This window comes from Oncorhynchus tshawytscha, linkage group LG08 (genome assembly GCF_018296145.1).
Source record: "Oncorhynchus tshawytscha isolate Ot180627B linkage group LG08, Otsh_v2.0, whole genome shotgun sequence".
NCBI lineage: Eukaryota > Metazoa > Chordata > Actinopteri > Salmoniformes > Salmonidae > Oncorhynchus > Oncorhynchus tshawytscha.
Window position 1 is genome coordinate 61,857,068 of NC_056436.1, and position 24,886 is coordinate 61,881,953.

The 24,886-nt window shown below is 44.2% G+C and overlaps 1 protein-coding gene across 3 annotated transcripts; it reads right to left on the reverse strand.

Moving 5' to 3' along the window:
* Positions 1-9,715: 9,715 nt before the first annotated feature.
* LOC112256166 (centromere protein I) lies at positions 9,716-24,561 on the reverse strand. 3 transcript variants are annotated; one of them, XM_024429203.2, is made up of 20 exons: positions 24,283-24,561; positions 23,887-24,018; positions 23,615-23,733; positions 23,349-23,456; positions 23,218-23,266; positions 23,069-23,115; positions 22,650-22,739; positions 22,321-22,452; positions 21,380-21,517; positions 20,052-20,172; positions 19,385-19,479; positions 19,048-19,165; positions 18,755-18,819; positions 18,351-18,460; positions 17,690-17,825; positions 17,314-17,438; positions 14,074-14,122; positions 11,583-11,801; positions 11,080-11,121; positions 9,716-10,896 (listed from the first exon to the last, which is right to left on the reverse strand). In XM_024429203.2, the coding sequence occupies exons 1-20, from the start codon at positions 24,449-24,451 to the stop codon at positions 10,747-10,749; spliced, it is 2,214 nt and encodes a 737-aa protein (XP_024284971.1). In that variant the 5' UTR covers positions 24,452-24,561; the 3' UTR covers positions 9,716-10,746. The 3 variants fall into 3 exon arrangements, with proteins under 3 accessions (XP_024284971.1, XP_024284970.1, XP_024284969.1); XM_024429202.2 differs by having other exon boundaries at positions 11,583-11,798; positions 23,881-24,018; XM_024429201.2 differs by having other exon boundaries at positions 23,881-24,018; positions 24,283-24,560.
* Between the last annotated feature and the right edge of the window lie 325 nt (positions 24,562-24,886).

Here is a 24,886-nt window from a genome sequence, read left to right on the forward strand (position 1 = left end):
TGACTCATAACCTGCACGCCCCGTGGTTATATCCGCAGAGCGGGTTTATGATCATTACATGTTGTGTGGATTAATGGTGGCTGTAGAAAGGCCCATAGAGTTGGTGGAATCGTCCATTAATTCATGGACACTTGCTCACCTGGTCCAGGTGCGCTTTAATTAGGTCAAGTGGAAATGTCCGACAGATCTCAACTCATTAAAAGGAGGGAATCGCCACCGCCCGACCTCGCTGCTTTCTCTTCCGTCTAATCCAGAATTTCAACCGAATCAGTTACATTTCATCTGAACTATCTGTTGTGATTGGGAGAGCTGGCCATCAACCTGAAAAGATGAAATCGGAAACGTTCTGATTATTTGCTGAATTGATAAATCCTGATATCAAATTGATTGAGATTGTAGAATGAATCATTTATAGTTTATTGATTTATTTGTATTATTATTCTCATGCTTACGATGAATAGTTGAGCCTAAATTACTCAATGACAATTCCTGTTGAATTCTTATTGAACTGAATAACCTAATTGTTAATAATGAGAATGATTATGATTTGACTTTTGATTATGAATTTGATTGGATACATGTTGTTCTGTTTCCTTTGTTATGCAGCACATACAAACTGCCCAGTAAATATACCACTTTGTGGTTAAAGGAATTCTTGCCTCAGGTCTCATCCATTCCTTTGTCACCTGACCCATGACCACCTGTTCACCTTTACTACTGTCAGTCATCCTACCTGTCCAGCTATCCACACAGATTCCAATAATCTTTCAAAGGTCCTTCGAGATGAATAATGACTGAACCAAAGGGAGTTGACCTGACCACCACTCCACATGGACCTGACCTGTCTGCATTTCTTTCCCAATCTGCTCCTCTGGTACATCATGGCACACAGCCCCCGAAGGCTCCGAGGTCAACAGCCAACACGGAGCACGGGGGACAGGCCGCTCCGCCAATGCCCTCTATGCCAGTGACACCAGTCAGCATTCCTCCTCCATCTAGCCAAAGCCCCTCTCCTTCGCCTTTCTGACAATTACCAACAACGGCAAATCGTTCCTCTCGTCCAGGGCCTGGGCCGGGCCAGGCCAGTCATCAACCGTCAGGTGGGGGAGCTCTCACTCAAGTCAGGCTGCCATCAACAGAGGGTCTGGGATAGTAGGGGACAGGCCCAATGAGACCACAGTGAGCTCATCAGCAGTCCCGGGTTTATCCTTCACGCAACCATAAGAGGGAGCCAACATCATGAAACTGCTAGTAGCCTCAGCCTATGGAATTCCCAGACCGAAGCTGCCATACTTTAAGAGCAGAGAGTGATTTTGTTCCTTTTGGAAATGGCATTGAGAGCCTACTGGGTATTCACAGTCATCTGTCAGAATGCTACAAATACCAAGTACTGATGGATCACATGTAGTTTCTCAGTGCATACAAGCTGGCCAAATCCTTTATGAACTCCGACAACGCTCTCCAGGCCCTGAAAGCAAGATATGGTGAGCCACGCCAGCTAGTCCAGAATGAACTAAACAACATCCTGAACACATCTCCAATCAAAATGGGAGACCATGCTGCCTTCCAAGAGTTCTCCCTTGCTGTCCAATCCCTGACCTCGATATTCCAATTCGTTGAAGGACAAGACGGGAACGAGCTGAAATGTGGCTACCACGTGGACAGGCTTCTTAGCAAGCTTCCAGCCTACCTCAGAGACAGTTTCGTTGAACATTGTTTGAACAAGGGCATCCTGAAAGAGGGCTTGAGAAGCACCTATGCTCTCAGAGACCTGGCAGCATGGTTGCAGAGGGCGAAGAGCATCGCTCACCAGGCCACAATCTCAGCCACAGCCTCGGGGATAAGGAAGGAGTTTGAACGCAAGGTGGGTCATAAAAGGCAAAATCCCACCACCATGTACTTAAATAGGGAAGCCGGGGAGGAACCCGGAAGGGAGGAGCCCGGAAAGAAGACCTCTCTCAAGAGTAGACAAATGTGGGAGTATATGGAAAAGAATGATCTGATTACAGCCCATCAGCATGCTTATCGCAAAAACCATTCCACTACCACTGCATTGGTTGACATGACTGACCAGTGGCTCAATGCTATGGATAATGACAGGTTTGTAGGTGTACTACTTTTAGATTTAAGTGCAGCATTTGATTTAGTGGATCATGAAATTATTTTGACAAAATTAATGCATTATGGTTTTAAGGAGGTAGCATTGAATTGGGTACAGTCATATCTAACTGACAGGAAACAGTCTACCTATATCAATGGTTCATTTTCTTCCCCTAATGTGTTAAACTGTGGAATACCGCAGGGCAGCTGCCTTGGGCCACTTCTCTACTTAATATACACCAACGACCTTCCCTATGCCTTGGTTGAAACTCAAGCTACTATATTTGCAGATGATACTACAATTTATGCAGCAAGACAATCAGTTCAACAGGTACAGCAAGCTTTACAAGGAGATTTGGAGATTATCAGGAAATGAGTTTGCCAAAACAAACTTGCTTTAAACACCAAGAAAACCAAAGTTATGTTGGTCTGTTCAACTAGGAAAAGGCCAAAACAGCATGGGATACAATTAAGTATGGGAGGAGTACAAAATGAAGAAGTGGCAGAAACCAAACTACTGGGAGTGCAGCTAGACAACTGCTTATCATGGTCGTCTCAAATAACTAATCTATGTAAAACAAAAATATTAAAACAGCATGCATAATAAGAAGGATAGCTAAATATTTACCAGGGAAAATCCTTCAGAAAATAACACAGGCATTGGTTGAGAGTCAAGTGAACTATTGTTCGGTGGTCTGGGGAAATGCATCATCTAGTGAAGTTAGGAGGCTGCAGAATGCACAGAATAAAGCAGCAAGGATTGTTTTAAAGCGGAGATATGGTTCTTCTGTTGCAGTCATGCGCAGTGTTCTTGGTTGGTCATCAATCGACAAGATAATTGAAAAAAACATGCTTATCTTATTTTATAATATACATAATTTAAAACGGCCAAGTTCTATTCACAACGGTATTCAGTTGGTAAGAGACAGACATTCCGTAAATACTAGGAATAGATTGTTCACCATCTATGCGTTATCCAGACAGAAAAAAGAAATGGGCAAAATAACATTTCGATTTAGAGCAATAAAGAAATGGAATAAATGAACTTAGCAAACTATAAACCTTTCAATATATAAGTTTAAACATTATTTAAAAACAATTTATATATAGTATATAGAAATGTTGTGGGACTATAGTAGATGAAGAATCAATTTTTTTAGATTGAGTATTTATTGGGTCACTATGCTAGTGTATTATGTATGTTTGTAATAGTATGTTATATGTGAAAGTGTGTTTGTATTATATATTGTATTTTAATGTTAAGGACTCTTGGAAGATTAGTCCAAATGGGGATTAAAAGAGATCCTAATAAAATAAAATCAAAATCAAAATCAAGAACATCAAATTCCAGCCTTACTGCCCTATTGCAATAGTAAGGGGCATTTCCTTGGCTCATACCCCAGGGTACAAAAGCTCACTCAACCCCAATTGAAGGCCTGGATAACTTCAGGCGAGCGATGCTACAAGTGTGCTCATATCAATAAAGCGGAGACCTGCACATTGAGGAAACCCTGCAATCGCTGTGAAGAAATCCATCTCACAGTGTTGCATGATGTAATTCCCCAAACACCAAAGGAGCAGATTATGCTCATGGTAGGAGCCGCAAAGGAGCTCTATCTCAACCAGCAGAACCAGTCTCCAAGGGTAATGTTTAAGGTGGTTAAGGTCACTCTGCAAGCGAAAGGAGGAGCATGGATACATTCACCGTTCTAGATGATGGGTCTAAAAAAACAATCATTCTCCCAGCTGCCGCCCGGCAGCTAGACCTGGAAGGGACCCCCGAGACCCTTAACCTCAGAACGGTGCATCATGTTGTTATCCAAGTGAAAGGATCTGCCGTGATCTTCTGCATTTCACCTTCAGGACAGAGGGACGTGGCCTATAACATCACCAATTCCTTCACGGCCTGGTGAGTGGTGAGTGTTCTACAGAAGCAATATTCTCATCTCAGAGGATGACCTCTTCCTAACCTGGCCAGGGTTGCGCCACTCATCCTGATTGGGTCAGACCACCCACATCTCGTCACCCCAGCGGAGACAATACAAGCTGGACCAGAAGGAGGGCCCGTTGCTGTCCATACATCCTTGGGTTGGGTTGTGCAAGGTTCAGCCCATCTACTTCTCTCCACCAAAGCTGTAGTCACAGCAAGTCCTCTTCAGAAGAAGCAGTTCAGCTCTATCTCCTTGTCCTGCCACTGACCTCCTACGGAATGTGGAGATGCTCTGAAAGATGGACACCTTCTCCAACCGGAAGCTACAGGAGGTCTCCCGCTTGAAACATGACTCCTATGCATTAGACCTCCCAGAGAAGCGCACCACCACCACCACTGAAATGGATGGCGTTCAGAGGTACGCAACCCTGTTGCTATGGGTGCCCAACCATCCTCGTCTGGCAACCACGACACGGGCTGTACTCCCGCTTCACCAATATGACAGCTCATGAAGAGGGAAACCCATTCAGCGAATCCTGGTATCTCCCTCACCATCTTATCCAGCAACACGCTGGGAAGTAAAGACTTGTCTTCAACTGTTCATTCCAAGCCGCTGGACAAAGCCTGAATGATTGTCTACTCCCCGGACCAACCTTAGGTCCTTCCTTGTTTCGGTGTCCTTCTCCCGTTCCGGCAGCACTACACAGCCATCAGTGGAGACATCAAAGCCATGTTTTATCAGATTCGTCTGCTGCCTCCTGACACCGCACTGCTCCGGTTCATATGGCAATATATGGAACAAGAAGCAGAGCCCAACATCTATGAATGGCCAGTCTTCCCATTTGGGACCACATGCAGTCCTTGCTGTGCCATATACACTCTGCAGAGACACAGACGGGAGAACCCAGACAGTGACGCAGAAGTCTGGGATTCAGTGGAGAATGCCTTCTATGTGGATAACTGCTTACAGAGCGTCCCATCCACTGTGGAAGCGAAAGCACTCCTTGATAAAGTCTGGAATCTCCTGTCCAAAGGGGTATTCAAGGTCAAACAGTGGGCGAGCAACAGAGCGGAGGTTATCCAGCACCTCCCGCCACAAGCCAGGTCAAGTAGCAGTGAACTATGGCTTTCGCAGTCTGGTGCTAGCCCACAAGAGCCCACTCTAGGACTGAGATGGAGCTGTGTACCGGATACCGCGGGGTACAAGCACCGCTCAGCCCTGAGAACCGAAACCCCCACTCTGCGCACCATATATCGGACCCTGGCCAGTCAATATGACCCCTCAGGTATATCCTGCCATACACAACCTGGGCCAAAGTCTTAGTCCAGGACCTGTAGCAGACCAAGAGGGACTGGGATGAACAGATTCACCCAGCTGACCTAGTGGGACGATGGCTCTATTGGGAAACAGAGTTGTCGGAGCTATCTAATGTCCAGATGCATGGTGTATGTGGCACCCTGTGCTGACCAACTGGGATCAAGCCTGGAACTACATGTGTTCTGTGATGCTTCAGAGCGCGCTTATGGGGCAAGTGGAGGATACGGCAGGCCACACCCATGTCTATTTTGTCATGGCCAGGTCCAGGGTTGCACCCAAGAAGCAGTTGTCAATGCCTAGGCTGGAACTCAGCGCTGCCCTTTCCGGAGCCCGGTTGGCCTCCACCTTGTGAGTTGAGCTCACCTTGCCAATCCAAAGGGTCGTCTACTGGAGTGATTTGACCACTGTACTGACCTGGCTCAAGTCGGAGTCCTGCAGGTATAAGGTGATCCCCTGAACTCTGCATTGCGTAAATCCAAGACCAAACAGAAGTCAAGGACTGGAGGTATGTTGACAGTGTAAACAATCCTGCTGATGACATCACTCATGTTTAAACCCTTAAGGGACTGGCACAACCCCAACGCTGGAGCTTGGGACCACCATTCTTGTACCAACCAGAGAAAGAGTGGTTGACAGCCCCCAGGCCGCAACCAACTGAAGCTCATGAGTTAAAGAAGTCTGCCCAATGCTACAGCATCTCTACGAAGCCAACAGCTCTCCCTGACCCGGCACAATCCCAGACACTGCAGGATCTGATCGCCGCCACAAACCAGACCTCAGATGGGGTAGCTTCCATACCCACTTCACCTGCTGCAGAAACACTACTCCTACAGCATGCACAAGCAGTCAGCTCCCCTGAGGAGCTAAAAGTTCTGAAAGCTGGTAGGGAAGTGGCTAAGGACAACAGTCTTCTCTCTCTACCCCAGAGTAACACAAAATCCTCAGAGTGATTAGAGTCAGAGGGAGGCTGTGCCAAGCAGAAGTCTTGGATCTCAATGCTATCCACCCAATTATCCTTGACTCCAGACACCCTCTCACCAGCCTCCTCATCAAGAGTTATGATGAGAGGCTTCTCCACCCAGGGCCAGAGAGAGTCTATGGGGAGATGAGGCGGATGTACTGGATACTTGGATGACGAGGAGCCATTCATAAGTACAAATACGGCTGCATGGAATGTCAGAGATGGCAGGCCGGAGCAACTGTGCCCAAAATGGCAGATTTACCCCCTGCTCGCTTGCGCTTCCTCAAACCTCCCTTCTGGTCAACAGGAGTAGATTGCTTTGGCCCTTTTATGATCAAGTTAGGTCGTCAAGTGGAAAAGCGCTGGGGAATTCTGTTCAAGTGTTTGGCAACTAGATGTGTCCACCTGGACCTACTGGAGAGTTTGGATACTGAAGCCTTCCTCATGGTCCAACAGCGGTTTATCTCCCGACAGGGGAAACCCTAGGAGATTCTGGCTGACAGAGGCATAAACTTCAAGGCAGGAGAAGCCAGGTTGGAGGAAGCTTTCCAAGCAATGGAACCAAGCCTCCAGGATCAACTGATGGACCAACAAATCTCCTTCAAATTTAACCCTCCAGGAGCTCCTCATTTTGGAGGAACATGGGAGAGAGATCAAATCTGTGAAGACCGCCTTACGAGTCATTCTGGGGGACCAAACTGTCACTGAAGCTGTCTTGCAGACCGTCCTGATAGAGGTGGAAGGGATACTGAACTCCAAACCATTGGGATATCTCTCTGGTAGACATCGCTGACCCCGATCCGGTTACACCGAATCTGCACTTGACGGGGCACCAAGATGCTTCACTTCCCCAAGCCATGTATGCTGATACCAACCTCGTTGGTGACACAGCCAGATCTTGGTTGACCATTTCTGAGCCCGATTAATTTGGGATGGCCTACCAAGCCTACAGCACAGAGGGAAATGGCAGAAAGAAACGGCCAGCCTAGACACTGGCCAAGTAGTCATGATAGTGGACCCTTAACTGCCTTGAGCCTCCTGGACGGCGGTCCATATCACCAAGACCATGCCTGGGACTGACGGTCAAGTTAGATCAGTGGAGATCCAGGTAAAGAACCAGACATATGTCCAGCCAGTTGCTCGACTAATTCCTCTCCCTGAGAAGACAGAGGACATCGAACGATGAGTCTTTTGAGGAGTGTGGAATTTAACACATTTCCGGGGTGGCTGTAGAAAGGCCCATGAAGTTGGTGGAATCGCCCTTTAATTCATGGACACTTGCTCAGCTGCGCCAGGGGCGCTTTAATTAGGTCAGGTGGAAATGTCCGACAGATCTCAACTCATTAAAAAGGAGAAAATCGCCACCGCCCGACCTCGCTGCTTTCTCTTCCTCAACTCCGTCTAATCCAGATATTCTGTGCGTACATGAATCAATGTAAGTCCACCAAATAAATTACCTTTCATCTGAACTATCTGTTGCGATTGAGTGCGAGTCATCAGTTATTTCGTTATTACCTCTGAGCGCAGCTTGCAGCACACGCTTCAAACCTATTGTGTCATGTCAATGGACAAAGATCACGGCCCTATAGATCATCACAGGCCAATTAACCCATTGACATATGGTTAAAATGTAACGAAATTACATGTATATATGAAGACAAACCTGGAAAGATGAAATCGGAAACATTTGCTGAATTGATAAATTCTGATATCAAATTGATTATAGATTGAATAAATTATTGATTTATATTATTCTTCTCATGGTTATGATGAATAGTTATGAGCCTAAATGGCAATTCCTGTTGAATTCTTTTTGAACTGAATTGCTGAACTACATGATTGTTAATGAGAATGATTTGACTTTTGATTATGAATTTGACTGAATATATACAGTACATATGACATTTAATGTCTTTATTGTTTTGAAACTTCTGTTTGTGTAATGTTTACTGTTAATTTTTGTTTATTTCACTTTTGTATATTATCTACCTCACTTGCTTTGGCAATGTTAACACGTTTACCATGCCAATAAAGCCCCTTGAATTGAATACATGTTGTTCTGTTTCCTTGTTATGCAGCACAAACTGCCCAGTTAATATACCCCTTTGTGGTTAAAGGAATTCCTGCCTCAGGTCTCATCCATTCCTTTGTCACCTGACCCGTGGCCACCTGTTCACCTTCACTATTTTTTTTTTGCCTTTAACCTCCCTTATCTGACCTCATTTGCTCACATTGAATATACTTATTTTTCTACTGTATTATTGACTGCATGTTTGTTTTACTCCATGTGTAGCTCTGTGTTGTTGTATGTGTCGAACTGCTTTGCTTGATCTTGGCCAGGTCGCAATTGTAAATGAGAACTTGTTCTCAACTTGCCTAACTGGTTAAATAAAGGTGAAATAAAAAAAATAAAAAAATTGTCAGTCATCCTACCTGTCCAGTTACCCACACAGATTACCATAATCTTTCAGTGGGTGTGGTTGAATAAAGAGAAAATACCTGTAAAAAAAATTCATAACTGTATAATTATTGTGCAATTTATATCTACAGGCTACACTGAGGTTTTTCATTATTGCATGCTAAGTGCATAAGCCTATTGCTTTTGGGAACGGGCAGGAAAAGTTCAGGTTTGAGGCAAAAAGGACCATGTTGGAGTTTAATTCAATAAGAGAAAAGCCATGTTTGGGAAAGATTTGGTGAAGTGGTAAAAGAGGATGATAGCAGTGTGATTGAGGTGCTACACAAATTCAACAATCACCAGATAGGGACTTCAAAGAGGCCTAGTGTAACCTAGGCAACTGTTCAGATGGACAAGAAAACTGAAATCTGGACACTGACTTGATGTAGTCTATAACCCCTCAGTCGTAATATTAACTCCTCCAGAATTAAGCATTTCTTGCAGTAAAATGATACACAAAATGTAGGCAAATTTTTGACTTTGTAAATAGGGGTGGAGAAAAAGGATTTATTGAGAGAATGCACATGTCTGGAGGTGCTGTCTTTACGAGCATCATAAAAGCTGATGGATATTTTATTTGGTTGAAATACTATCCAAGCCGAAATTAAATCTGTTCAGAAACATTTTGGGTCGTTTTCACAGCTTTCTATTTCCTTACAACCAGTCAAACTGATGTCATTTGGACCTTTTGCACAGAAAATCTTTCCTGTTTTTTAAAATATTGCATTTGATCCCCGGTCCCTAAGCGTCTTTGCTCCGCGAAAGAAGCCAAGATGACAGAACTTTACCGATGTCAACTATACCGAATAAAAAAATAAAACAATATCACTGAGTTACAGTTCATATAAGGAAATCAGTCAAGTTAAATAAAGTCATTAGGGCCTAATATATGGATTTCAAATGCCAGGGCAAGGGTGCAGCCACACAGAATAGATTCTTTCCCACAAGTATAGTTTGAAGCATTCATTTTATTGACATTTAACATACTGGTGAGAAGGGTTTATTTAGTTTTCTAGGGCAACATTTAAGCTAATGACAAGAGAAGCTGCATGTAGCCTATCTAATTATTGACAAATTGACTTACAAATAGCCTACCAAAATGTCAGAAATAAGCAGAAACAAAAATCCTTGTCTTCTATATTAGCGGGTTAGAGTCAGGTGCGGGCCTCAAATTTTCACATTGGCTGTCGCCAGGCGGTTGCGGCTGGGTTATTCGCAATTGCAGGTGGGCGCACAAACAGCTGACCCACGCACCACTACGTTGAAAAGGAACAATGGGCTGAAGAATTTACTCGACATATTGATACAGAATGCACACAAAGCAGACCTGTGGACCCAATTGTCAGTAATGGTGATGCTCAGAAGGGAAGTCTATGGTGGCACTGTGAGAATGGAGTGTGTGTCTGGTGTGCAATGTGTTTCCCTGCACCCAGCATGTTCCAAGTTAACTGGAAAGCCAAGGGCCTATTAACTATCCAGATGGATCCTTCAATTAAGGGAAAATGTTTTCCAGAAGGTAGGGCCATTACCTGCAAAAGATACTGATGACTTCCCCATAATTAATTATACCAATGGCTTTTAATAGAAAATAGATTATACTTTTCACTAAGTTTGCATGTTCCAACATGTTTAATGTTTGCTTTTTAGGAGCATTGGTGTAATTTAGTAAAAGACCGGGGGGGATGCTTTAGTCTAAAAGAAAATCATAAAAGCCTATTCTTATTAATGTGCAAGTTCCACAGAAATAAATCGATAGATGCTTAAGCTATACAAGAGAACAGACAACACATGAGCATCAAGCGGAACTAAAATAGGGACAAGACATAATAAAAACACATCAAGATTTTAAAAAGTGTCTATTTACAGAGATAGTCTAGTCTCTTGTGAATCTTGCCTTGGAGAAGATGGTGAGAGATAAAACATGTATACGTCCTTTACAACAAGGAGAAGTTTCAGTCTTGTGTTTTGTCCTCTGTTGTTTAACTGTTTGTGGGTTGCCTGTCTCCCTGACCCTGGTCATTGGTTCCAGCCACAGAGCGTCTGGTGATGCTACTCTGAACAAACTGTTGGAGGCCCTGAAAGCCCTGAGAGAAGAGGAACTCCAGGTACCAGTCCCACTGCTTCCCGGCCTACAGACAGACAGACGGACAGCGTTACAGACCATCCATTAAAAAAGGACCATCCAGTACTGCCTATAGCTCGGTGATCAGTAGCACAAGGTCAATTAAAAATCAAAACGGCACACTTTAAAATGCACATCAGTGCACGTACGTACAGACATTAAAACTAAATAAGTGGTAAGACTGTGGTACCTTTATGGAATTGAGATCAATTTCCTTCCTCTCTGGCCAACACTGATAAAGAGAGAAGCATTAATATTCAACAGTTTCCCCCCTCCCAGTAAATCTCAGAACAGTGTACTGGATGTTGTAGTGATTCTGACCAAAAAGTACTTGGATAATTAAACATGATGAAAAATCAAGTCTCATGCAGCGCCCATGAATAATAAAATGTGATTCTGTATTAATGGATCTTGTATAAAAGATACATTAATAACACATTCATCTCCTTGTCCAGCCTTAAAATGTATTCATTCAACTGGAGAGGCTGGCTGCTCCCTTGTGCGTCAGGTGTTTCTCTTGAAATTTGAAAATTAGACTTCATATATAAACTGAGCACAAACATTTAGTGGACATTTATGAAAATGATATACAATATTAGTTTCACGGATCTGGACTTTATATAATGCCTGAAAGAATGCAATGAGTAAATAAATCGGCAACATTTTCTAAGTTACATAAAAATTCTCACTCACCTTGTGATGAAAGTCGAGGGCGTAGCCGAGGAAGGCAGGGTGGTGGATGAGGTCGAAGCTGGTCCAGGGCTTGGCCACTTTGCTGAGAGACAGGAGCTCCTGGTCCACCTCGATGGCCATGCCTGGAAGGAACATCTTGGAGTTCCACAGGCAGCTCACCATGAAGGACAGGTAGTGGTTAAACTCCCGGTACGTCTGCCTGCTGATGTGAAACGCCTGCTGCAATGGAGGGATGATAAAAATAAAAAAAGAGCGATGGAGATGTAGTTTAAACACTTTAAACAGTGTATGACACATGCAAAATAAATAGGCTCTCTCAAAGAATAATCACCAGGGAAAGGGTGTTGGGTGGTTAAAACCCAGGTCCATTATCTATAATGTCTGCCCGCGCTGACCAATTTGCATTCCGCTTACCGGATCCATTTCTCTTGGTAAGACGCTGTCGGAAATATGGGGTAAACATATATTGTTTCGTACCGAGTGCCTTCGGAAAGTATTCAGACCCCTTGACTTATTCTACTTTGTTGTGTTAAAGCCTGTATTCGCGGATTCAATCGTTTTTCCCCCCTGACCAATCTACACACAATACCACATAACGACAAAGTGAAAACATGTTTTTTTAAATGTTAGCAGATTTATTGAAAATGAAATACAGAATTCTCTCATTTACATAAATATTCACACCCCTGAGTCAATACTTTGTAGAACCACCTTTGGCAGCGATTAGAGCTGTGACTCTTTCTGGCTAAGTCTCTAAGAGCTTTGCACACCTGGATTGCGCAACATCTGCACACTATTCTTAAATTCTTCAAGCTCTGTCAAGTTATCATTGCTAGACAGCCATTTAAGTCTTGCCATAGATTTTCAGGCCAATTTGAGTCAAAACTGTAACTAGGCCACTCAATATGGGCTCCCGAGTGGCGCAGCGGTTTAAGGCACTGCATCTCAGTGCTAGAAGCGTCACGACAGACCTGGTTCGATTCCAGGCTGTATCACAACCGACCGTGATTGGGCGTCTCTTAGGGCTGCGCACAATTGGCCCAGCATCATCCGGGTTAGGCAGTCATTATAAATAAGAATTTGTTTGTAACTGACTTGCCTAGCTAAATAAAGGTTACATTTAATAAACAATTTAAAAAATATCTTGGTAAACAACTCATGAATATTTGGTATTGTGTTTCAGGGTTATTGTCCAGCTGAAAGGTGAATTTGTCTCCCAGCGTCTGTTGGAGAGCAAACTGAACCAGGTTTTCCTCTAGGATTTTGCCCATACTTGGCTCTATTCCATTTTTTTTTTTTTAGTTCCTAGTACTTGCCGTTGGCAAGCATACCCATAACATGATGCAGCCACCACCATGCTTAAAAATATGCAGTGTGTACCTCAATGATGTGCTGTGTTGGATTTTCCCCAAACATAACACTTTGTATTCAGGACAAAAAGTTCATGTTTTTGCCACATGTTTTACAGTTTTACTTAAGTGCTTTATTGCAAAAAGGATGGATGTTTTGGAATATTTTATTCTGTACAGGCTTCCTTCTTTTCACTGTGTAATTTAGGTTCGTATTGTGGAGTTAACTACAATGTTGTTGATCCATCCTCAGTTTTTTTCTATCACAGCCTTTAAACTCTGTAACTGTTTTAAAGTCACCATTGCCTTTGGTGAAATCCCTGGAGTGGTTTCCTTTCTCTCTGGGCACCGAGTTAGAAAGGATGCCTGTATCTTTGTAGTGACTGGCATCTTGTTCTGAAGTGTTTTGACAGATTTCATGACAATGCTTATATGGCAAAAAGTTGTATCTAACATACAACTGTAACAATGTATTTGAGAGACAACTAGTGCTTATGTGCAAATGTATTTATGTTTTCAATAAACATTGGAGACGAAATAAAGCTTCTACATTGTAAACAATCTAAACCTACCTCATCTGTTTTGCCACATGGCTGCGCATGTGTCGTTTTTTTTTTGCTAAACAACCAACATGTCTATAGGTGCCCTTCTTTGAGAAGCATTGAAAAACCTCACTGGTCTGTGGTTGAAATTGAAATTCACTGCACGATGGAGGGACCTTACAAATAATTGTATGTGGGTTGAATACTTATTGACTCAAGACATTTCATCTTTTCATTTTTAATTTAAAACAAAATTAAAAACATAATTCCACTTTCACATTATGGGGTATTGTGTGTAGATCAGTGATACAAAATCTCAGTCATGGGGTGTGTATACTTTCTGAAGGCACTGTATACAAATGGCAGTACCTACTTGCAAATTCAATTGCCTTCATTCACTAGAATTGTTTTTGTTCTTGTTTGAACGAGTAACCACCAAAATTGCAATTCTTTAATCAGCACTTAATTCTTATAGTTTCATTCATCATTTGGACGGGTAGAAGTGGCCTCACGAGGAGCCTTGAAATGCTTGATTATGCAAAAACACTGTTAGATTTGCAAAGCAGAAAACACATCTTAAAAAGGGAGTGCTTCTATTACCTTGGTCTCCTTTTGTAGACACTTAGCAGAGGTCAGGTTCTTCTTGTACCTGGAAAAAAGATAAATAACTTTAGTGGTCTGTATAAGGGTGGAAAAGCAACCACATTGCTTTCCATGTTATGTAAACATCTGTCCTAAAGGCCATTTACAGCGAGCAGAACATTTTACAATAACAAGCTTAAAAACAACCACCATAGTAGCAGCAGTTGCTAAGACCAGATGTTTGGCCTGTTTTAATAAAAGCAGTGGTATTTTGACATGCTATAGATTCCCCCATACTCAACTGGCGGACATAAGTCCGGATCCGGACCCAGAAGGGGGTCAATATGGACAATGGATCCAGTCGGACGTAAATGTGTTGAATTGCAGGAAATTAGCTAAATAAAAAATCAAATAAAAAACAGCAAAAACAATTCCCTGCCACATGCAAAATGTGTAGAATTGAGGGAAATTAGCTTTGAAACTCTCCACCAACAAGAGGGGTGTGAACAGTTTGGGATTGCACGGGTTGTGAGGTGGGAGTCTGTTACTACGCCGATGAATGACAATATCCATCCGGACCTTTGCGACCTAGGAAATGTGTGTGACCAGAACTTCTTAACTAGTACTAGAGGACCCCCGCTACAGATGTATGCTTTAACTAGTACTAGAGGACCCCCGCTACAGATGTATGCTTTAACTAGTACTAGAGGACCCCTGCTACAGATGTATGCTTTAACCTACATATAGATGTATGCTTTAACTAGTACTAGAGGACCCCGCTACAGATGTATGCTTTAACTAGTACTAGAGGACCCCGCTACAGATGTATGCTTTAACTAGTACTAGAGGACCCCGCTACAGATGTATGCTTTAACTAGTACTAGAGGACCCCGCTACAGATGTATGCTTTAACTAGTACTAGAGGACCCCTGCTACAGATGTATGCTTTAACCTACATATAGATGTATGCTTTAACTAGTACTAGAGGACCCCTGCTAGACGCATGCTTTAACTAGTACAAGAAAACCAGCCCCGTCGCAGACCAAGATGTCTTGCTCCCAGACAGACTAAATAACTTTTTTGCCCGCTTTGAGGACAAAACAGTGCCACTGACACGGCCCACAACCAAAACCTGCAGACTCTCCTTCATTGCAGTCGTTTTGAGTAAAATATTTAAACATGTTAAACCTCGCAAGGCTGCAGGCCCAGACGGCATCCCCAGCCGCGTCCTCAGAGCATGCGCAGACCAGCTGACTGGTGTGTTTACGGACATATTCAATCAATCCTTATCCCAGTCTGCTGTTCCCACATGCTTCAAGGGGGCCACCATTGTCCCTGTTTCCAAGGGGCGGTAGTCGTTTAGCTCAGTTACCTTAGCTAAACGACTACCACTTCCGTCATCATGAAGTGCTTTGAGAGACGAGTGAAGGACCATATCACCTCCACCCTCCCTGACACCCTAGACCCACTCCAATTTGCTTACCGCCCAAATAGGTCCACAGACGACGCAATCGCAACCACACTGCACACTACCCTAACCCATCTGGACAAGAGGAATACCTATGTGAGAATGGTGTTCATCGACTACAGCTCAGCATAACACCATAGTACCCTCCAAACTCATCATCAAGCTCGAGAGCCTGGGTCTCGACCCCACCCTGTGCAACTGGGTATTGGACTTCCTGACGGGCCGCCCCCAGGTGGTGAGGGTAGGTAACAACACCTCCACCCCGCTGATCCTCAACAACGGGGCCCCACAAGGGTGTGTTCTGAGCCCTCTCCTGTACTCCCTGTTCACCCACGGCTGCGTGGCCATGCACGCCTCCAACTCAATCATCAAGTTTGCGGACGACACTACAGTGGTAGGCTTGATTACCAACAACGACGAGACGGCCTACAGGGAGGAGGTGAGGGCCCTCAGAGTGTGGTGTCAGCAGAGGGAGCACCCCCCTATCCACATCGATGGGACAGTAGTGGAGAGGGTAGTAAGTTTTAAGTTCCTTGGCGTACACATCACAGACAAACTGAATTGGTCCACCCACACAGAGAGCGTCGTGAAGAAGGCGCAGCAGCGCCTCTTCAACCTCAGGAGGCAGAAGAAATTCAGCTTGTCACCAAAAGCACTCACAAACTTCTACAGATGCACAATCGAGAGCATCCTGTCGGGCTGTATCACCGCCTGGTACGGCAACTGCTCCGCCCACAACCGTAAGGCTCTCCAGAGGGTAGTGAGGTGTGCACAACGCATCACCGGGAGCAAACTACCCACCCTCCAGGAGACCCGATGTCACAGGAAGGCCATAAAGATCATCAAGGACAACCAACCGAGCCACTGCCTGTTCACCCCGCTATCATCCAGAAGGCGAGGTCAGTACAGGTGCATCAAAGCATGGCCCGAGAGACTGAAAAATAGCTTCTATCTCAAGGCCATCAGACTGTTGAACAGCCACCACTAACATTCAGTGGCTGCTGCCAACACACTGACTCAACTCCAGCCACTTAAATAATGGAAAAATGTATGTAATAAATGTATCACTAGCCACTTTAAACAATGCTACTTAATGTTTACATACCCTACATTATTCATCTCATATGTATATACTGTACTCGATACCATCTACTGCATCTTGCCTATGCCGTTCTGTACCATCACTCAATCATATATCTTTATGTACATATTCTTTATCCCTTTACACTTGTGTGTATAAGGTAGTAGTTTTGGAATTGTTAGATTACTCATTGGTTACTACTGCATTGTCAGAACTAGAAGCATAAGCATTTCGCTACACTCGCATTAACATCTGCTAACCATGTGTATGTGACAAATACATTTGATTTGGATTTGATTTACTAGAGGACCCCTGCTATAGATGTATGCTTTAACGAGTACAAGAGGACCCCTGCTATAGATGTATGCTTTGTGTATTTGTGCGACAAGACATTCGTGCTTTGAGTAATGCATGCCGTTTGCACTCTTCATATGCCTGAAAAATTATTTGGGAAAATGGATCTTAGCGCAATTCTGCACCCTTGACCCTTCATTATCATGAATCATAAATGTTATGTTCTGGCTGGTGAGCTGTACCAAGAGAGCGTACCATTCACCTGCGTCATCAAATATATACACGCAGATGATTTGCACACGGCAACGCAGTGACCGAACTGTGAAAAGATGACACTCTGACGTGACGTGTTGACTTCCAACAGGCCCGGTGTTGACATGATAATACTGGCGTTGACGACACCACTCCTCCTCACCTGTACATGATGTAGCCGAGGCGGTCCACGCTGACAGGGTCGGTGGCAAACAGGGCTGGGTAGAACACGCCTACGGGGGGCATGACCACCATGGGGAGCCCGTACTTCAGGAACATGTCACACACCTGAATGGCACGCACAGGGGCACACACGTCATCACCTCCACAACAAACACGGTTGTCTCCTTTTCTAAACGGACCATGAATATGGAACAACTGATCTAGTGCACTCTGGTTAAAGTGAATATGATTACAGTGATCAACCACTTACAGGATTCTAACAGTCCTGCATGGGTGGGATCACTATAAGGGATCGACAGACTTTTCCCCCCTTTATGTATTCAACAAAATGTACTGGCTTCATCTGGTTTGATTACCGTCTCGTAGAAGTCCAAAATGAAGCTGAGGAGCAGGGAGTGGCAGCCTTCTAGCTGCAGCCCCATGGCGGCCAGGCGGCCCACGAAACGCACCAGCTCCACAACAGAGTCCATGAAGCCAGACAGACTCATGTTCCTGGGGAGGAGTTGAAGAATGGTCATGTAACTGAACATAAGACAAAGGCCTTAATAATAAGGAAAAGGGTGAATGGTAATGATACATGGGACTAGTGAGAAGCTCAAACGGGGGGCTTTGTCCTTGGATCATATTAATTTCTCCTTCAGCAGCCCCGCCCACCCCGGTTAATGCAATAAAAGACAATAACCAAATCAGCGCTGAGTGTGCAGCAATGAGGCCAGGCGGAGACACACAGACACACTGCAGTTCATTACGTTGCTGCGTTCCAGAGGACAGCGCTGAGGAGAAACCGAGGAGGCTGACCATCACACACACCTCAGACATTGATTTCGGCACCGCTTTTCATTGAGTTTCTCTGCAGAGGTGAAGTTTGAAATGGGAAGGGAATAAACATGTATTGACAGGGACTGGCCATTTGTGAAGAGTTAGAATACCGGCGAGGAAGACAGTAAAATGTGTCTTTAACTAAAGGAAGTTACAGGGCTTTGGTGTTGGAAGTGTGTGATGGACAGTGAGACTCACATGGGTGTGTGGCTGTGGAGACTGATGTCCAGGCCGTCCTCCAGGGCGTACACAGAGTGCCAGGTCAACCACTTCAACAGCATGTTGTTCAGACAGTCAATCACACTGCACTGGACAGACAAGAGGGGTGGTGCTTATTTAAAGTGGGAAAAAAAAACACATTTACAATGACAACAGGGCACACTGTAGAAAAACGGTGTAAAATGTCTCATCAGAAAACAAAATGGTTCTCACTGAACAAGTAGTTCCTCCCTGTTTCAATAAGTTCTCTTCCATTTGGTGCCAAATGAATACAACCCAAGATTAAAAAGGAGCTGATAACTGGAAATGGATATAATGGTATGATGCAAGCTTCTTATAATGAATTGAAAAGTGGGATCTGGAGGCATTCTGTTGACAATTACCTTGAAGAACAGCGTGGAGGTGAAGAACAGCTGAACGAGAGGCTCAAACAGAAGCTGGTTGATACCTGAGAGATGCAGGAGAAGGACATTTGCACAAACCATTTAATTCGACCACATGACTACGTTTAATTCAACCACCTGACTACTTTTCCCAGGCTCCCTGGTATATGCTGCCAGCCTGCCATGTGCTGGGGATTGCATAGTCACGTGTCTTCCCGCGGTTACAGTTCAGCAGTTTAATTAGGGGAGAGAGAGTGGAGAGCAAGGCAGCCAAGCAAACAGGGCCTACTCACAGGAACTGGGGACCACAGGGATGTCACTCAGCAGGCCCAGAATCTGGGGGCGGAGGAGTGAACCGTCCCAAACATTCAGGAACTTGTAGAGGAAGCCCTCGGTGCTGGAGAAGCCCTCCTGAGGGGAGAGGGAGGGATGAAGAGAGAGAGACAAAACATACGCATCTCAAATGAGCGTTTGACTGTGGCATCATTTATTAACGAGCAGCGAGGGGGAAGAGAGTGGGAGCAGAGAAGAGTTTAACATGCTCTGACAGATCCAAATCTGGCATAAAAGGGAGAGGCGGGGACGGACCCTGGGGGTGACAGGGTGAGAGGAGCCTGGAGGGGGGCTCACCTGGAGGAAATGCTGCGTGGAGAGCAACCTGTTGAGGAGGTGCAGGGCCTCGGACGAACTCCCGGAGCCCCGGTCCCCACTGCAGAACAGAAACTCTGAAACCCCAAATAGGAAAATAAAATATATATTTTAAATGTTGAAAAGGTCAGGGGAAAGAAGAGAACAAAAACAAGTGGTGATGACAGAATCACATTGTGGATTCGTACAATCTTGACACCCAACCTTTTTATTTTCATAAAAGCTTTTCTACAGAGCGTTGCAACGCCTACTGGGAATGGATGAGGGTTCAATCAGTAGACGCATTTGACAGAAGTACCCTGTAACAAAAATTCTACTACTGAACCAATTTTCATGTTCCATTATCGAAAAAGTACCTACGTTTCGGGTATACCGTGCAACTCTAATGTTTTTTGTTTTGTTGCATATCCTCCTCCCCTTGAGACACCCTCAGAGAGTGGGGTCACAGCCAAGGATCAGCCATTATTGGACAGCGACTCTGGACCAATTAGGGTTAAGATCGACAGATTTTTTCACCTAGTCGGCTCGGGGATTCAGACGACCAACCTTCGGTTACTGGCTCAACACTAATCTCTAGGCTACCTGCCGACACATTTCTGCAGCGACAGAGACAACCGAGGAAGACGTAGTGGTTGGTTAGTGATTGTACCCTCATGGAGGGCGTGGCCCAGCCAGAAGTTGAGTCGGAGGAAGGCGGAGTCATCCTGTACGTAGTCCAGGTAACAGAGGGCCAGACTGGAGCCCAGCAGAGAACCCATCTGGGATGGGAGCTGTGGAAGGGAGACATGATTATTAGACACACATTTGCAGTACGCACATCAAACCCCACCACCCACTCACGCTTTAAACACACCCACACAACACACAAACAAATACAATTCAGCATACAAAGCGAGGGGCCATTAACACCAAGCCAGCATCATGTTCTAAATAGCTTCAGCATTATGTTCTAAATAGCTTCATGTCAAGATATTCGCAGCCCCTATTGAAGGAGAGAATCTGTTGCCCGTGTCCTTGTTTTCAATGAGTGAGCAATCAATCTGTCACTGAGTGACTGGACTAAATCTGTCACATCTACTTATACTCATAATACAGTAATCATGGCCATGTCTGTGGCAGGCAGCATTCAGACATTTCCCCACACGGACTGGCCTGTTTGTATGTTGTGTGAATAGCTCCCTGGCAATATGGGAACTTAACAAATAAAGAGAGAGAGATTGTGAACGGACATGGCCGAGTCTTCCCATATTTATAAGGAGAAAACGCATTGTTCCTCTGATTTGTTTGAGCTGCATGATGGACAGTACTAGTTGATCTGTCCTGTCCACCCACAGCCATAAAAAGTAGAACGTGCTGGCAGAATGGCTTGTTGCAAACGTTGGCTGTGTACGGGGAATTTATGTAGCGTAAGTGTCCTTAAACCTTTTAAAGAAATGTATCTGGGTTGATCAGGTCAATGGACCAACCAAGCAAACAATATTTGTGTGCAGCACTTTTGTAATTGTTGACGCTTTATAACTTTTTCAATGTGGCTCCAAGTTATACATCTCTGTTGGCCGGTTAATTAATGACTCGTTTGGGACAAACACACCCTGATGAAGTCTAAACAGAGCAATGACAAATTTAAAAAACAAACGACATGGAGAGAGCTCATGAATTGGTTTTATGGCTCAGGGTAATAAACACGACACTGCCAGCAGTCAAATTGAGTGGCAGACGAGGTTGAGCCCTTGGTCTCTTCTGTTATCCAACAAAACTGTGGCGGTGACATAGCACCCCCATGTGGCTGCAGAATGACACTAAAGTGAAATGGGCAGTGCTGGGCACCTACAAAAAAAAAGTATTTTCAATCCTGCTTAAATCCGCTCCTTCCATCTGTTTCAAATCAAAGTATCTAGGCTATACAGCTGTGTGACTAATCAGACCGCTGAGAGAGACGGAGAGAGGTGTGAGAGAGAGAGGGGAGGAGAGGGATACCTCTATGCGGTGAAGGTTGTCCAGCAGCTGTGGGAAGGTGTGGAGTTGCTCCAGGGCGAAGACCTTCCTGCTGCTGGAGGAGGGAGAGTTTCTCTGGACAGATGAGCTCAGCGATGGCACCTCCAGGTGATGGTATTTCTGACAGATGGATCAGTGATTGGGATATCAGTACAATATTTGATTATCAATTTGTAAGCAGTTCATTAGCTACAGAAACAAAACAAGAAGGGCTTGATCTATGTAGGACAAACGTGAATAAAATGTTTAGTCTAACATACACCAAGTATACCAAACATTAGAAACGCCTTCCTAATATTAAGTTGCACCCCCTTTTCCCTTCAGAACAGCCTCAATTCATGAGGGCATGGACTCTACAAGGTGTGGAAAGCATTCCACAGGGATGCTGGCTCCAATGTCTCCTGCAGTTGTGTCAAGTTAGCTGGTTGTGATTCAGGTGGTGGATAATTTTTGATACACACAGGAAACGGTTGAAACTGAAAAACACAGCAGCGTTGCAGTTCTTGACACAGTCAAACCCGTGCATCAGGCACCTACTACCATACAGTGTTTAAAGACAAATAATTTGTCTTGCCCATTCGCCCTATGAACGGCACACATATACAAACAATGTCTCAATTCTTTACAAATCCTTCTTTAACCCGTCTCCTCCCCTTCACCTACACTGATTGAAGTAGATTTTCAATAAATAAAGGATCATATCTTTCAGCTGGTAAGTCTGTCATGGAAAGTGTTCTTAATGTTTTGTATACTCAGTAGACTTTGAATGCAATAAATAGTGACTGACCCCACAATAATTAGAATTTAGCAAACAGCAATATTCTTCTAAATGATATAAATTAGCACTAAGACCCTAAAAAAAAAAGACACCGTTCAAGATCATTGGACTTCCTGTTATGCCACAGCTCATCTGATCTCCATACCCTCTTCCTGGAGTTGGTCTTGTGTTTCACTCCCAGGGTCAGGCTGATGTCAGACAACACTTGGCCGTTGTTCCTCTTCTGGACAGCACTGAGCGCTGCCTTCCACGTGGAGTTGTGATTCTTAAACCCACTCTGAACGACAGCAGAAAACATACACACGACATGAAGTATGTTTGTCAGGGTTTCAATTAAGACAATTGGATTGGAATTAGAGTTTACTTACGGATTTGATATGGACGAAATAGACCCCAACCCTGATGTTTGGTGAACGACAATGTGTGGATTTGTGCAATAGACAAAAGTCACTAGGAGTGATCGATCATACTAACCCTCATTTGTGATGGAAGAGCAAGCGTCACCAGTTCAGGGCAAAACACTTTGTACAACGACAGCAAGTGCAACAGGAACGGCTGCCTGCCCTGGGGACCGTAGACGAGAGGAAAATAATGGAACTCTCAGTGCAACATGCTCACAGTGGGGACTCCACTCTTAGTTTGTTGGCTATAACAATCATTCACAGAGTGTAACTACAGATAATAGTACAGAAGATAAACTATTTATGGGAAGTATGTAGAGAAAGCATCAAACAATATGTAAGTATTCTCCTCATGCCATTTATCACCAAGTATTTCATAATGCTAATACAATGATTAGATGTTTACAATGCATTCACTTGTATTGAATTGCATTAAAATATTACAAGCATTGACCAAAAACACTTAAACAGGACAATACTGTATTTGTTTACCATTTTTGTTTGGAGGTCCAACAGTTTTCTGACTCTAAATGGCCGAACTATGACAGGGAAAAAACAAAAATGGGTAAGAGCAATGTTGTTCTGCAGAAACAACGTGTACCATATCATAAAGGTTCATTGAGTAACAAAATGCAACTTACCACTCTCCCTCCTTGTCAAAAGGTAGAGCAAATGGCAGATGTAAGGAGACTGAAACACAAAACAAACCACCATGACTTAAATAGCAATGCAATCCCATTAGAGCAAGGGGGAATATGATTCCTGCACATACCAAATTCTCCTCTGTCACAAAGTGGAAGATGAAGCCATAGATGGCTCGAAGATTGTCCTTGGAGTCGATCATGTCGAAAACAGTCAGCAGCCACCGAAGGAAAAGCACCTGGAAAACACCCATAACACCTGTTTCATTCAGTTGGAGGGAGAGGACAGAGCAATTCTGATAACAGTAGTATTATGTTACGTCCGGTCTCCAGTGTCAACCTTCCAATCTGTGAGAGTGTGTGACTTGCAAAGACCTTTGACAGAGGAGCTCTTTACCTGTGTGCTGATGGCTATCTTGCTGACACATAACCACGCCACCGCTTGAACAACGGCCTCCTGTGGCACCACGGTGGCGGGGATCAGAAACTTCAGGACCCGAACACAAATCATACCCCCTGTTCAGGGCAAGAAATAGAGAGGAAGGCTGAAATGTTATGTATGGTCAAATTAATTTGTCATAGTGTAAATTGGTATTTCCAGTCAGTCTGTCTAAGCAAATGGCGGCAGTTTCCATTAAGTGTGAGAGTTGGTTGTTGTTGTACCCGTACGGAGGCTCATTGCGTAGTCCAGCATGACAGAGATCGCCTCAGGAGGAAGTCCTCGACTGAGCCCCACTCTCTCCACCTGCACCAGGTTCCTCTCCAGCACATCGTTTCCTATGCGTGGGGTACCCGCCTCCACTAGGAAACAAACAGACAACTCACTGTGAATCCAGACACTGGTGGATGCTGTAGCAAAATAAGTTACAGTAAAAAGGTGTTTCCAAAAGAAGAAAACTGAGCGGCCTTGAAAGTTTACATATGTTGACAGAAAATAACCTGGGCTGCCATTACGGTCAATTAGTTCACGTTGGAGTTTAAAAAGTAGCCCAAATATTCGCTACATTTCACTTCTGCACGCATTAGTAGCTCTATGCTAACAGCTTCCTAGCTAGCTAACGTTACCTTCTGAGAAGTACTTCAGCGCAAGCAGAAATGGATCCCCAGCCTCGTTCCTTCTTCTTTCTTTCTCCACAACTCGCAAACTTCTGTTTGAAGTTCGGCTAGAAACTGACAAATCGCTTCCAGATGATGAGTCCAAATCTGACCTCGACAGGTTCGCAGCTTTTGCCATTGCTACATATCTAAAACAAATGTGTATTGTGTTTTCCTCAGGCACGAACTTATTCAAACAAAACTCAAATCTTGCGCGCGACCGTTTATTATGCGCATGCGCACTTACTACTTCCGCGAGTGTCTTGCGTAGTTCACCGGGCATTGTAGTGCAACAGCCTCAGCAGGACTACATATAAACTGTGTGTAGGCTCATTAATCTCAAGGAGCCTAGTTCAGGTACTCTCATTTTGCAATTAACTGAATTGCAATCCAAGCATTCATTCTCCTTTCTACACACTGTGTTTTGTGAATAACTGCTAATTTTAACTGAATAAAAATAAACATAATGGACACAGCTTAGAGATCTCACCCATACATTTCTTTATTTAGCTAATTTTGTTTTAGAGAAGCATTATGAATGTTAAAGACCAACTGAACAACTGCTCATCTGACA

Bases quoted from the DNA above. Each gene is read 5' to 3' on its own strand.
- LOC112256166 (XM_024429201.2), bottom strand. From the start codon at position 24,451: ATGGCAAAAGCTGCGAACCTGTCGAGGTCAGATTTGGACTCATCATCT. The intron at 14,123-17,313 runs GTGAGGAGGAGT...TCTTTTTTCCAG, and splicing joins CTCGGCTACATCATGTACAG to GTACAAGAAGAACCTGACCT. The intron at 11,122-11,582 runs GTGAGTGAGAAT...TCTCTTTATCAG, and splicing joins CCCTCGACTTTCATCACAAG to TGTTGGCCAGAGAGGAAGGA.